This window comes from Lepisma saccharinum, chromosome 7 (genome assembly GCF_977018435.1).
Source record: "Lepisma saccharinum chromosome 7, izLepSacc3.1, whole genome shotgun sequence".
NCBI classification, from domain to species: domain Eukaryota; kingdom Metazoa; phylum Arthropoda; class Insecta; order Zygentoma; family Lepismatidae; genus Lepisma; species Lepisma saccharinum.
Genome location: NC_139235.1, coordinates 860,118 through 875,055, shown reverse-complemented (window position 1 = coordinate 875,055; position 14,938 = coordinate 860,118). Strand labels below are relative to the sequence as shown.

The 14,938-nt window shown below is 41.6% G+C and overlaps 1 protein-coding gene across 1 annotated transcript in view; it reads right to left on the bottom strand.

Annotated features, from left to right (window-relative positions):
- Positions 1-14,938, bottom strand: part of LOC145989676 (signal-induced proliferation-associated 1-like protein 2) — a 136,065-nt gene that overhangs the window by 45,301 nt on the left and 75,826 nt on the right. Inside the window, exons 3-4 of the mRNA XM_083124889.1 lie at positions 7,272-8,536; positions 3,438-3,703 (exon numbers count right to left, since the gene is read on the bottom strand). Of these exons, the coding sequence (XP_082981015.1) occupies positions 3,438-3,703; positions 7,272-8,422 (1,417 nt within the window). The 5' untranslated portion in view covers positions 8,423-8,536. The remainder of the gene's footprint in view (positions 1-3,437; positions 3,704-7,271; positions 8,537-14,938) is intronic.

Below are 14,938 nucleotides of genomic sequence, written 5' to 3'. Positions count from 1 at the left end.
ATAAAGAATGCATGGGAATCTGAAAATTCTTATATTTATCATATTTTTCAAATATTGTATCAAGCTTATTAATCAACTTGAAAAATCGCTTCCACTTGCAACATGGGGAGAAATTCATGCTCTCGTGTATAGTCTGGTATCTTTTTAGTAATACTAAAATAAATGCACACCTGTCTTCAACGCAGCAGTATGATGGCGCCCTCTACAAGGAAAAGGTAGTGCGGCAGACAACAAAAGAAGGATGATGTCCGTATAATCACAACATATAAAAAATGTCCATGCTTTCCAGAAATACACATGCGAGAAACTATTTTTCCGACTATCCCTCATACCTAGAGAAATGGAACGAAGCAGGTATAGTATTTGTAGGAAAAGAAATGACAGAGGGTAGTGAATTTGGAAAAGGATGCTGCTCCCTTACGTTATTCAACATCTATTAGAATAAGTAGAAGTGTTTCCAGAATAAAGGAGAAGCAATAAGAGAAGCAAAAAGAAAATGTGTAAAATCTACAGACAGCATGGTCTTCTTAGAGGAAGAGCAAAAGATACAGAACATAATATTAGAAGAGTTAAATACGTACTGTGAGCAGTGTGGGATAATATATATATATATATATATACTCTATGTGATCAAAAATATCCGGACACTCACTGGAATTAGGGCGTGAAGTTCGAAGCATCCTCCATCGGATGCACTGGCAATCAATACCATGTGGGGCCATCCTTGACCTTGATGACAGCCTCCACTCTCGCAGGCATACTGGCAATCAGGTGGCGAAAGGTATCTTGGAGAATGACGGCCCATTCTTCGCGGAGTGCTGAGATGAGATGAGCAATGGATGTTGGTCGGCATGGTCTGGCATGAAGTCGGCGTTCCAAAACATCCCAGAGATGTTCAATGGGATTCAAATCGGGGCTTCGCGCAGGCCTGGCCATAAGTGGGACGTTTTTATCTTGAAACCACTGTCCCACACAGCCCACAGTGTGGATGGGTGCATCGTCATGTTGAAACACGCAATGAACATCTGTGACCTGTTCTTCGATGGTAGGCAACATGAACATTTGTAAAATGTCAACGTAATGATGTGCCGAGACAGTACCATTCAAATCAACGAGGGGACCAACCCCCGTCCAGGAAAAACATGTCCACACTGTCAACCCACCTCTGTTGGCACAACACAGGATGCTAAATGTTGTTCATGAGGCATCACTCACACACGATCATCTGATCGCCACATGGTATATCGCGATTTGTTACTCCACATCACTGTTCTAACGACCAGTTGTGCCTCTCCTTACACCATGCGTGACAGCGCTTCGCATTTCGTTGGGTAATGTGGGGCTTATGGGCAGCCACTCGTCGATGGTAACCGAGTCGTCGTACCTCACTTCGCAAGGTCATGCTGCTAGGATTACATCCTGCCCTGGTTTGGAATTCCTGTGTGATGGTGGCGATCGTTGATTGCCGGTTCTCTCGTACTACCCTATTCAACACTCGGCGGTCTCTGTCTGTCAACATGGGCGCTCAGCCAGAACGTTTTGCGGTTGTACACATCCCATTATGTTTCCACTTCACTATCACATCGGCGACAGTGGATTTCGAGATGTTTAGGAGGGTGGATATCTCGCACACTGACTTGTTACTCCTGTGACACCCAATCACTTCACCACGTTCGAAGTCTGTAAGTTCCTTCAACTGACCCATTCTGCTGTCTCGTGCACTATGCTGCCTGTAGTGGTTCCTTGCTTGCCTCACCTCACTGTAGATGGCTCCACAGAGTGGCTTACTATGCACAACACACATTTTGACTGGTGTCCGGATATTTTTGATCACATAGAGTATATATATATACCTAACCTAACCTAACCATAGAGTATATATATATATATACTCTATGTGATCAAAAATATCCGGACACCAGTCAAAATGTGTGTTGTGCATAGTAAGCCACTCTGTGGAGCCATCTACAGTGAGGTGAGGCAAGCAAGGGACCACTACAGGCAGCATAGTGCACGAGACAGCAGAATGGGTCAGTTGAAGGAACTTACAGACTTCGAACGTGGTGAAGTGATTGGGTGTCACAGGAGTAACAAGTCAGTGTGCGAGATATCCACCCTCCTAAACATCTCGAAATCCACTGTCGCCGATGTGATAGTGAAGTGGAAACATAATGGGATGTGTACAACCGCAAAACGTTCTGGCTGAGCGCCCATGTTGACAGACAGAGACCGCCGAGTGTTGAATAGGGTAGTACGAGAGAACCGGCAATCAACGATCGCCACCATCACACAGGAATTCCAAACCAGGGCAGGATGTATGTATATATATATATATATATATATATATATATATATATATATATATATATATATATATATATATATATATATATATATATATATATATATATATATATATATATATATATATATATATATATATATATATGGTTTCGTTCTTTCACCCTTATTCCCATGTTACCAGTGTGTGGCTTCAGATCCCTGTGATGTGTCATAAGCAGTAACCTGGGCTGTAGTCAGGAAGTCAAAGTGGGGAGAGGAATTAACCCTAATTTTATTATTAACATTAATATGCCACCTTCCTTTCGCTTCGCATAACAAGTGCTCGGCCAACACTATTCAATTTACAACAAGCATCATCAATTGAATGATATAGCAACGCACAAGGAAGTCTTTAATACAAGCAGAAGTGTTTTTGGTGAATCTTTGGAGAAAGAACTAAGGAGTGGAAGTAATGAAGTGTTTGTGTGGGATGGGGTGTTGTATAGTACAGAAATCTGTATACAATGAAGAAGTGAAGAAAACTGGTTATATAGCGAAGAATAAAGCGTGTGAAATAGACACACAAAGTAAGAAATAAAAAAAACTGCGCTGGAATGAACTGGTGATCAAGACAATAATAATAAAAAATTGACTGACTCTAGCTAACAAGGAAAGATGCACTAGTAGGAATGGTTAGTGAGGAAAGAACCTGATTGATTATAGTAAAGTTAGTGAATTCTGCACGCAAACCCACATATTTCAGTGTTAATATAAATTACCGGATATCTCTGAATGCAAGACGACTCCGAATCCAAGACGATCCCCCATGTTTCAACAGATTACAGAAAAACTATTTTCAAAACTTACAAATGGTTACCTTATTACAAGTAACTGAAGGAGACAATAAAAGTACAGGTACACAAAAAATAAAATCAGATACAGACACCCCTTAGCCAGATACAGATCCCACTTAGTCCTCCTCACTGGAATGATCCACAGAATCTGCAGTGTCACTGACACTGTTAGTTAGAGCTTAATGGAAGCTCGTGGTTCTGTTTAGTAAAGAAAAGAAAAACTCAATATCATATGGGCACAAAATTGCTGCAAAAAACCTCACCTTGGATTCAGAAATATACAGTAGTTGCAATACTCACCTAGCCGATAGAAGTACTTTTGATAATAGAGAGCTCCCTGGTCCACATTTTCTATCGTCCGATGCTGCCTCTGAAACGGGCACATGCCGTGCTTCCAGTGTGTGTCACCCTGTGCAGTCTCCAACACGGACACGCCATTCGCCAGCTGCGGCCTGTGCAGAAGAGGCGCTGGCGACTTGTTCCCTGCCCTGTGCTGGGACGTCCATCTCGTGAGGCTCACGACCCTCTCCTCTTCTCCGCCAATTTCATTTCGAAAATAAGGACAGCTGAAATAGTCAAGCAATTCATAATTACAGGGGGAAAGCACAGTCAAATTTCAGTGCCAGTGTTGTACATACATACCAAAATCTCTGCCCAAAATTTCCCTTATCAACCCTCTAAAAGTTAGCATGATCAGCACTCTCACTCTGATGGGTACTATTTACCTGAATAGTATGGGAAATATATAGATTCTACTTCGAAGTCTGTTTTTTTTAAGGACTGAGTTATCTCAAAATTATTCACTGTAACTGTAAAAGGTTAGGGCCTGCCTTTACAGTTGAATTCATTTAATTTTGATTGTCATTACTCATTACTGGATATTACCATTTATTTATTTTGAGTTATTGCTGTTAATTATTGAATTCATCATTAGTGAAGTTATGTTGGGGAATATTTATTTTACGGAACAGAAGAAAGAATGTTCTATCTTTGAAATACAGAAGGTTTTGTCCACATTTTACCGTTAGTTCAAGAGAGACACAAATTTACAGTTCTTCAGGATATGGACTTTGGCTTTGAAAACGGCAACAAAATTGTAAAATGAGATACTCAAAATGTGGTAAAATATATTTTAAAAATATAACTAACCATATGATATAACTTGGGACAAGAAGTTATAACTAAAATTGAATATGGGCCTAAGATACGGTTACGCAAGTCTCACACAGTGATTTAAAATAATAAGATAATAACATTGGCACTGTTGAAAAATACAGCACATGTAACCCGTGGCAGTGAATGCGCATATATAACATATAATATGTTATTTCAAGTCGATATACCACTTTACGGACACACTAGCATAAAGTTACATTACCCGTATATTACGATAGAAGTTACATATTCTAATGAAACCCTTCTCGTACCATTTTGAAATATATTCCCCAATACAAACTAGTCAAATAAATTACATAAACTCCACAACATTCAAAGTGCGAAAATTGTGGTGTTTACAATGGGTGCGTTCTGAAAGTCAACGAAACGAACGAAAGTAACTGACCTTGTGAACCTGGTGAAATCAGTTATTCTAGACTTATGGGATGCTATAGACGAAAGCGCAGGTGCTATAGACGAAAGCGCAAGTGCAGCATTTTGTTTATAGAATTTTTTTGCATGGCATCCAGCGGAAGGCATTTCCTTCTGGTAGAAATAAACTCTCCTGCGAACACTGTTACTCATTTTAATCACATTGTAGGAAGAGTTAAGGCACACTCATCTTGTGCATGTTGCTTCATATCATTCTCTGTTAAAAATATAATACATTTTCCGAACTAGTGCAGTTTCAAGCCATCATGAACGCGCATTGTCCGAGAGCAGCAGACGATTCTCACCTAATAAACCAGCCACCTGGCCCATGCGTTTGGTGAATCTTTCTTTCACGAGACACATGGAATGCGACTTTTGGGACAGCATAATGAACCTCACGAAACGCACGGAAGCACTTATGGGACAGCCAGTCACCTTAACTCGTTTAACGCGTTAAACTCATGCGACTTTCGGAACGGGCCCATTAAGTTACCGTTATTATATTTATATTGTATTTCATTGACACTTACTCCTAAAATACTTATTGTGAAATTTACTTTGAAGTCCATGAAGAAGTAATTACAATTCATAATTTATACACTATGTGGAAGAAAGTAATTGGACACCACATGTCAGCGAATACCATCAGTTTTCTTGCAATCAATAGGAGGTTGGTCCGCCTTTGGCAGCGATAACAGCAGCAACTCGTCATGGTAAACTGGCCACAAGGTCATGTAGTACACCGAGTGGGATATTCCGCCATTCCTCCTGCAGTACAGTCACCAAGCCTGGAAGTGTAGAAGGACGAGGTGATCGCGACCTCAATCAGTGCTCCAGTTTGTCCCATAGATTTTCGATAGGGTTGAGGTCAGGGCTCTGAGCAGGCCAAACTAGTCGGATGACATTATTTTCTGCATACCACTCCATGGTAGCTCAGGAAACATGACAAGGCGCATTATCGTCCTGGAACACACATTCTTCCTTTCCATAGAAATGCCACAACGTGGGGAGCATGGAGTTGTCGAGAATATCTCGGAAGGACGCAGACATCATGTAGCCATACACAGGTACCAGTGGACCCACGCCATGCCAGCTGAAACCACCCTAAAACATGATGCCGCCACCACCATATTTCACTGTGGGCACTGCACACTCTGGTAACAGACGTTCACCGGGTAATCAACATACCCAGACTCTCCTCTGATCGAAACAGTGTGAAGAATGATTCATCGCTCCATAAAACCTTCTGCCATTGCTCCACCGTCCAGTTTCTCCGCTCTTTACACCAGCGTAGTCTCTGCCGTTTATTGTTTTTTTTTTGTTAGCAGGGGTTTGTGGGCAGCGGTTCAACTATGATAACCGAGCGCATAGACCTCACTGCAAAGCGTCTTGGTCGAAACAGTCAAATTGGTCGCACTTTGAAACTCTTCTGCAATCGAATGCATCGGACGGGTCCTGTTTTTCCGAATCTCCCTCTTCAGCACTCTCCTGTCCCGGTCGTCTAATCTTTAGGGTCTTCCACTTCGTGGTGCATTGCTGCAGTGTCCCTTTTCCTTCCACTTCTTGATGACAAAGGCTACAGTTGATTTAGGGACCTGTCTGGCATCAGCTATGCTACGTATACTCATGCCTCCTATGGAGCAGCCTACTATGATCCCTCTTTCAAAGATGCTGAGCTCTTTCCTGTCCGTCATTTTATCAGCGAATGATCTGAGAAGCCTCCTGCTGCCGTATATATACCTGTCTGTACTCTCTTTTCCATGATGAGTTCGTTTCAGAGTTAAAACTGGGGTGTCCAATAACTTTCTTCCACATAGTGTATATCATTACAACACTAGCAGATTTATTTACTGCGGTGCTACACACAGCACAGTCTATTTGTTAAAGTAAACAAAACAGAGAGTTCATACATACGTATGTGGCTGTTCAGTGTTTAATGTTTACTTCAAAATAGTATTCGCGTCGGTTGTGAAAGTAAAATAACAGTAGTAGACATACGAACTATTTATTTAAAACAATAATAGTTAGTATAGACTTCACCTCACTCAACAAATAAAACATTCGCCCCAATCATTTATATAGCTGTATTGGTCGAATCTTTTTCTTCTTTAAGCTGCCTTGAATAAACAGTCGAACATCTATTGCCTTTCTTCTTCTTCAACTTTCTACTTCAGCTGGCCAGTGTCATCCTCAATTTTGATTGGTAGTTCTATGGTATTAACGATGGATTTAGAGACTGTTTCTAATTCTGCCGGGAACTGAATAAGGGAAAGCTCTCACACAATCGTTAAGTCAGGAAGCTAGAAATCGATCGCGAAGTGAGGACGTACCTAACTGCCGTGTGAGACTGGCTTCAGACCTGGCATATAAAAACGCACGTTTATAAAGAATCTTTATCTGGGGGTTGTAAGGTCGGTTAAGTGTCCAAAATGGATTCTTGAGGGAAATTTTAGGGGGATATTGGGTAATATTTTGAAGGGTATTGTGGATGCACGAATAAATCACTGCCAAACAGCATTCACTTAAAATTAATATCAAAATACTCACTTTTCCACCAACTCGTTGATCCGGCCATCCCCCACATCAGTGTCTTCCCCGCCAAGATTCTCGGTGCTGCCATCTGGCGTCGCGCTGCGAAGACCCATGGACGCCGCCGAGGCGCCAGTCGTCGTGTTGCGCCGCTTCGACAGGAGACTCCTCAGCTTGGCGGCGTAGTTGAGGTTGGCCGTGATGCTCTGACAGTCGTGGTGGGAGAAGGCGCGTCGCCTCTGCCGCTCCTCCAGGCGTCCGTCCATCTCTCCGCTGGCCTCTGGCGTCGTTTTCCCGGCCACCTGGACGTCGTCCACCTTCGTCGAGCCGCGGAGCTTCCGGAATATAGATGGCTCTGCTGCGTTCTGCTGCTTCGTTTTCGTTTTGTTCTTTTCCTTGTCCCAGAACTTTTGGAACTTGAGACGTAGCTTCGGACTGGACGCTTCTTCAAGGCTGTCCGAGCCGTTAGCCAGAGCGTTGGAGGCGTTTTCGCTGGTTGGGGGAGCGTCCACTTTCCCTCTCAAGTATTCGGCGATCTTTGCGGGTCCCGGGCTGCGCTGGTCCTGGTCCACTGGTCTGTAGTCTCTCAGCATCGCGAAAAAACTTTCCCCGCTCCCGCTGATGACGTCGATAGAACCATGGCTACCATATTCACGCCTTAAAACGCCCGCGTGTCGATCGTCCACACAGTCTTGCTCGTGATCCAACTCCAGGCTCGAGTTGCTGCGGTACAGAAGCGCCGCGGCGGCGTCGTGCGGAACTACCTCCCCGTTGCCCCGGCACTGGTTCGCGGGCCGCTGCTGTGGCGTCCCGTGGTGGTTGTGTTGCGTCGGGTACCTCGGGACCAGTCTCTCGTTGTACGACGCACGCACGTTGGCAGGTCCGAACCTGCCCCTGGCTCTGGCGGGACTCGAACCCACGAAGCCGTTAACGCGGCCCGGAGTCCTCGCTCCGGGCTTGTAGTTCGCTTCCAACACGCCGGACGGGGGTCTTCCGGCCTGCTGTTGCGCCTGCAGCACATTGCTGTTGTAGTACTCTACCGCTTGCATTGCTCTCTCGCGAGCGCTGCTCACTGACACGCTGGCGATGCTAGCGCCGCTGTGGTAGCGGACGGAACTTCTCGCCGGGGAATTTTTTACATCTCCTTCCGGGAGGTTGATCCCTGTCATGCCCTTCCCATCACTCGCGCACAAGCACTTCCGGGTCTCGAACCCCAAGTCGCCCGATTGACCACTGATTCGTCGATGCTGCTACATTCCCAGAATCCATTGCGAAGAAACAACCTGCAAGTACAAAGAAAGGGCAATAAATATCCAGTTTTCAAAGGAAATCGTTACATAACATGCAATATGGGCAATTTTTGCACTATTTCCTTCATTTATAGTAAAACATCGACTGTATTATTTCAATTAATGGTATTTTGAGTTTAATAACATATTTTTTTATAATGTCTGTAAACGGCCATTTTCAGGGTAGTTGCTATTTTTCATGTCAGAGGTGCCCTTCGCACAAACAAAAAAGGGAGTCCATAAAATAAAATACAAAATACTTCCTATGCAATATTATATGTATTTAAGTGCTCCCCTGTGCTTAGCACCACGCCATGAAGGCGTATAGGGGGTGTGGGGGTAACGCCCCACACTTTCTTGATCCGGTCGTGAGTGGGGGTGATGTGATCACGCCCCTGACCGCCTTTACCCCCCAGGGTTTCTCCCAGGTACTTCTAAAATCCATGTGAAAAGTTTACACCTTGGCACCATGCTGCAATATGTGCGATGAGGAGGGGGATCAATATATTTTCTTAGTACTACATTTACTCTAGCTGGTTCCAAGTCGCTTTTGCCACTAGCTACAACATATTTAATCCGTTTGATGAAGAAAAGGAACAATTTATGGGGGGAGATCAAGTAAGTGTTCAGTAAACCTGAAAAAAAGTTACTTGAACTTTTGTTTCGTAGAACATTACAACCTTAAAAACAAAACATATTTTAAAGGGGGGGTTTATGATACCGTGGAATTTTAGCATAAACAACTTTTGCCGTTGTCTCTAGTGTAGTGGTTAGCGGAACGCGTTACGAAACCTAAGTCATTGTGTGTGCTCCCATCAATTCCATCCTCATAGCCACGATTAACTCAAGAAGACTAGAAGAGCAACATAAAATAACAGGACTACAAGTATCATAAAAGCAAGTACTATAGATCGACCACAAGGAAAAAACCTTGGGACGAAAAGTCCCCGCGCAGCAGCGGCGTATACTCTGGGTCATCTAGGTAATCGCAGATGACCCGGCTGTATTTCTTTTTTTTTAAATATATATATATATATATATATATATATATATATATATATATATATATATATATATATATATATATACATTTCTTCGCAATATTCTTCCAAACCAATTTCGATGCATACATTTCTTTGCTTCCAGCGCGCGAATGCTTCCAACCGTTTGCCGCTGAATGTCCGGGAACCTTTCTCCAGCCGGTGGAATGACTTCAGGGAATCTCACCCTGACGTCATTCCTCCCTCTTCCCTTACAACCCTTGGCGAGGAGGGAGGAAAGAGGAAAGAGGGAGAGGAAACACTGCTTCTCAGGCGCGGTGATTCCGTGGCCAGGGTAAGCTCCTTCTTGTGAGAGTCCACCGGTCGCACTCTCAACCTTCAGAGCCTTTACCGTTCCCTCCGCTGAACTAGGGAAAACATACCCGGTAGAGTGCGAAGAACAGGAAAATTGAAAAACATGGGCAAACTAATTCTACGCTAATTTTCACTTTACATTTGCTTCTGTCTTGCTGATTTCTGTTACTTGAACATAAATTTATCAAAGGGAAAAAGCTTAAATATTGAAGATGAAGCAAACTAAATTAAAATTCAAAGCTTAAGCAATTAAAGCACCTATATGCTGACTCCCCCATCCTTGTATTTACAAAAATAGTGGTTATTTCTCCTCTCTAATCTTCAAAAGCAGCGAGAATACTTCTCTCACGGAACTGAATATTTTTTAAAGGGAAAGATATCAAAAATAAATTTTATATATATATATATATATATATATATATATATATATATATATATATTAGTTAATTTAAGTTGCTATATTCCGCCTCTTTAGATTAATAGTGATGAAGATGAACGAATTAAACATAAAACGAAAAAAAACACATCAGGCACGTAGCCAGGTGGAGGACTCGGGGGGCTGAAACCCCCTCCCCGAAATCCTACAAATATCTAATTTAAAAAGTGTATAGTGGTAATTAATTTTACTTCATTAGCAGAATTAAACACCTTGCATAATACGTTGTAATAATCTGAGATTCATCTTCAGGACTTCTAACCTCACTGTTTCAACTTTATGTGGCGGCTGCTAATAAGAGATGATCCCCATCCCGAAATAAAATTCTGGCTCTGGCCTGCAATGATTCGAACTTTTAAAACCTGTCATTTCGAGCTCGGAAAGGGATTTTTTTTTTATCATTCATAGGGAATTTCATTCTCAGCCAGGAACACAACAACAGAAGTTTGGCGCGTGAAACTGAATGCGTTTAGTCGTTGGCTTCGTGCTGTGCTTCGTGTTTATTATTTATTTAAGTGTTAGTGTTTGTCGTGATAGTGCTGTGTTAAAGGGTAATGGATGTGATACAAGATTTGCTGGTGAAACCTTTTGGAACAAGATATTTTCAGGAGAAGTTGCAACTTGTTAATACAGGTAGGCCAGTGTCATCGCTTGAACTTATTTCTACACACAAAGACAAAAATCGGGAATATGTGAGGCATTTTCGCAAGCAAATTATGACAAAACACCATGGTTGACAGGAAGTATATGTGTTAATAATCTTTGCTTTTTTGTTGGCCGTGCTTACTTTTCGGGGCTGAAAATGTATGGACTGAATGTATGGACGCGTGGCGGATACTGTAATCTTTGCAACGCTTGTGTCAAACATGAAAAATCCAAAAGTCACATAACTTCCTTTGTTAAGCTGCAATCTTTCGCAAAGACACGTATTGACGTGCAACTGGACAAACAGCATGCTTTGGATGTGGTACAGCACAAATAATCGGGTCCTGGAGTAAGTTGAATTTTGCACTTAAATTAATATTGCGGGTTTTTATTTCACTAGTGCACGTCTTTCATTTTATATTTTACAGGTTGTTTTTTTATAGCTTTATAATACTGTCTTTTTTATTATTTGAAATTCTACACGTATATTAAACTGCAATAACTAGAATTAATTGATTGTGGTCGTAGCAATAACACAAACATTCCGACACAATATTCCTAAATCCAATATGGATCCTGACATAAATTGCACGGAAACTTTTGGAGTTTGAGGATCAAGGGTCGGAGATTACCCACTCTTTAGAACCAGCATACGCCACTGCCGCGCAGCTTTCCCTTCTTCCCTCCACCTCGGGCCATAAGGAAGCATTGTCCACTCTCCCCCTCCCTTACTCGCAGGGGTACGGTGCACAGGAGCCGCGGGTCTGCGCAAGTTGTTTTGCTCGTGGTTCCACTATAACAAACGCCACACATGCAGCAAGCAACACAGTATCCTGTCAGTCCGCAACCACGCGCATGGAGAAGGTTAAGCGGGTTGCATAACGAGACAGGATACGTTCCAAGACCAACCGAACGGGCAACACGAATCTTCTTCAATTTTTTTCAGCAGGTATAATCCGATTGGCTCATCGGCTTACATAAACGTTGTCTATTTTTCACTGTTAAGTTAACCGGTACGATAAGATGAGAAGACGCTGGAAGGGTGGATACAAAGAAGTGGAAACCAGGAACTAAAAAAAACTAAAAAAAAACACTCAGATTGTGATTTTAATTCACGCTGAACAGCACTAGTCTCTTGAAATTGTGTTATCCATCGTCGGATAGCAATATCTGAAGAGCGCCACTATCAGTCCTAGGTTTAAGTCCTAGTATGGACAGGAGTGTTCCTTTACCACTGCCGCAATTATCGATTTCATCTTATCACCCTTCATCCTCACCGTTGCGATTGCCTAGAGAGGCAGAAAAGCAACATAAAATAATAATAGTACAATGCCGTTAGTACAGTGTTGCCAGATCTTGGATATATTCAGTATGTACGGTTCCAAAAACAGAAAAATATAAGCAGTCGCCTAATTACATGATGAGTAGTGTGTACAATAAGTCAATAACATTGTCATTAAAATGTATATTTCAGTCCTTCATTAACCAAACACAAAAGCGTAATTCAATCGATAATATAAATACAAATATCCCCTTCACCAGGAATCTCATCCGAAGTTTTTAACATTAAACTAGTACGTATGTGTACGTATATACTGTAATGTTACGTGCAACATTCATTAACCTGTCTTCTTTGTTTGTAATATGTTCATGCCTCTGCAGTAGAGCTGAAACCCGTACAATTGAAGAGTATAGGGGGGAAAACCCTGTTAAGTCCAATTTTATCGAATCGCTGTTGTCGATGGCATTCAATAGCTCCGTCAGTGTAGTTTTGTATGGCGTAAATGTACAGACGAAAAACTCGCTAAAAAGTCGCTATGTCCTGAGAAATGTGAAAGTTTAAAAATGGTATACAAGGGGGAAAGTAGCGAGTCTTGAAACTTTGAATTTGTTCTCTTCTAAAAACTGGAAAATGGCTTATTTGTAGAGCCCGGAAGTTTAGCAAAACCAATATACTGGTTTCTTTGCTGCATTTATTGATAAAAATTTTCTTGATATACATTTTTTTATGTTGTTGCTAATGTTCAAGAATCTTTTTTCATTTTGCAATTCAGGGAACAAATCCATGATTATTAACGAATCAGATGATGTGTTAATACAAAGGCTCTCCTTGATGATTGTTTACTCTTTGAAACAAGGAAGAAGCCGGGAATTGTGGAAGGGTGTAGCGCTTCGTGATGCACCACGCAGTAACGCGGTGGTGGATGTATTGGAACATGATGTGCTAGAAAATTGAGGCTTCGCTTGTTGCTCTGCCGACTTCCCACGTCAAACACAAGGCCTCGGCAACAAGGAGTGACGAACGTAATGGGGCCGATTTAAGTGCGGAAGAAAGTTGATGGAAAAGTTCTCAAAAGTATGTGTGGTGTGTTAACCTTGCGTTGAAATATCTTGACTAATGATGGTGCTAATAAAACAAGAAAGCTCACGCAGATGCAATAAACCAGTCGACAACCAGGGAAGGCCATTGACGAACTTTTGCCTCGATATTCCTCACAACACGTGTTGCAGCCCCCCTCCCCCAATTGGGCAAAAGACAAGTAACGAATACTTCTTTGCAATATGATCTGGATTGTGAGAAGGTAGGAAATGATAACATTACGTTCCCTATACTTGGTGCATATTCATTCTTTTCTCTTCAAATATTAACGACTTTACTTTATTTGGGGGTGGTGATCATAGGCGTAATTTCACGGGGAGGGGGGCAGGCACTTGCCTCCTCCCAAATTTTCAGATTTATAAATCGAATTAATCAATGAATGATTTATTTTACTTCACGTTTCTGCCACTTTTGGCTAATTGCAAAGATGACGATGAATGCTCATAAGATGAAAGAGATGAAGGGACAATCACACACATATATGGACAGCACACACAATAAGTTCCGTAGAGGATTATGCTGGCCACGAGTCCAGAAGCCAGAGCCTCCTTAGTTTGTAAAATGCAGTCCAGGGTGTAATACATGGAAGTGAGGTTGACATTTGCTTGTCTGCGGAAAGCCTTATACCCAAAAATGTATTAAAATTTACAAGTTAGTCTCCTGAGACCTGAGGAGGAAAGTATATGTGATTTAGCACATGCAACATTTTCTTTTAGCAAATAATCTTAGACGTTATTCTTATATGAAATGGAAAACATTTCGAGTCTATTGTCTAGATATTTTCAATAGTTTAATAGGCTTAAGTAGCCACGAAACTATTGACAGGCAACGGTGAAAGCAAACCAAATAAAGAATAACGTGAATGCTCTAGAAGAAATTCTAAACTGATGTAATTCGCACATTCTAGGACTATGTATTAAGTATAATGAAACAGAAACGGTGGACACTTGAATTTCGCTTTACCTTTCAAGCAGTTCCTGTCTGTTCTTCAAAGAACATTAATAATAAATTAAACCCCTAAGATATATATATGTTTCTGTGTACATGAGTATGTATGTACGTAAATATAATGATGTGCCTATGTGTGTATATGTGTTTACATATGAGTATGGCTATGAATGTCTGCATGTAGATGTGTATCTGGTTATAGTCCTGTATACATACGTGTATCATTCATTACATTTATACACTGCATAACATTTGCACTTGTAGTCTTTACGCAATTATTAGTGTAGTTGCGTTTTCTCTTTCTTTATTCTTCTGTTGTATTGTATTGTTATATTGTATTGTATACCTAACCTATTGTAATTCCAGAGCTCTGTTTCAGCTGATAAATAAATAAATAATATCAGATTTTGGAATATCATAACGGTTTTTCCAAAGGAGACAAACATTTAAAAAAAAAAGCTGCCCTGGCGGTGGCCAAAGGCCAGCCGAACCTTAAATTGGGATCCACTAGAGCGAATCCTGTACCTATCTAAAACGCAGCTATGGGATATAATATCCACTTTTACAATTCCAGCCCCTCTCTGCTTACGCTACGCCCTGGGCCACGACATGCAGCTGCAGTTGAGAAATGG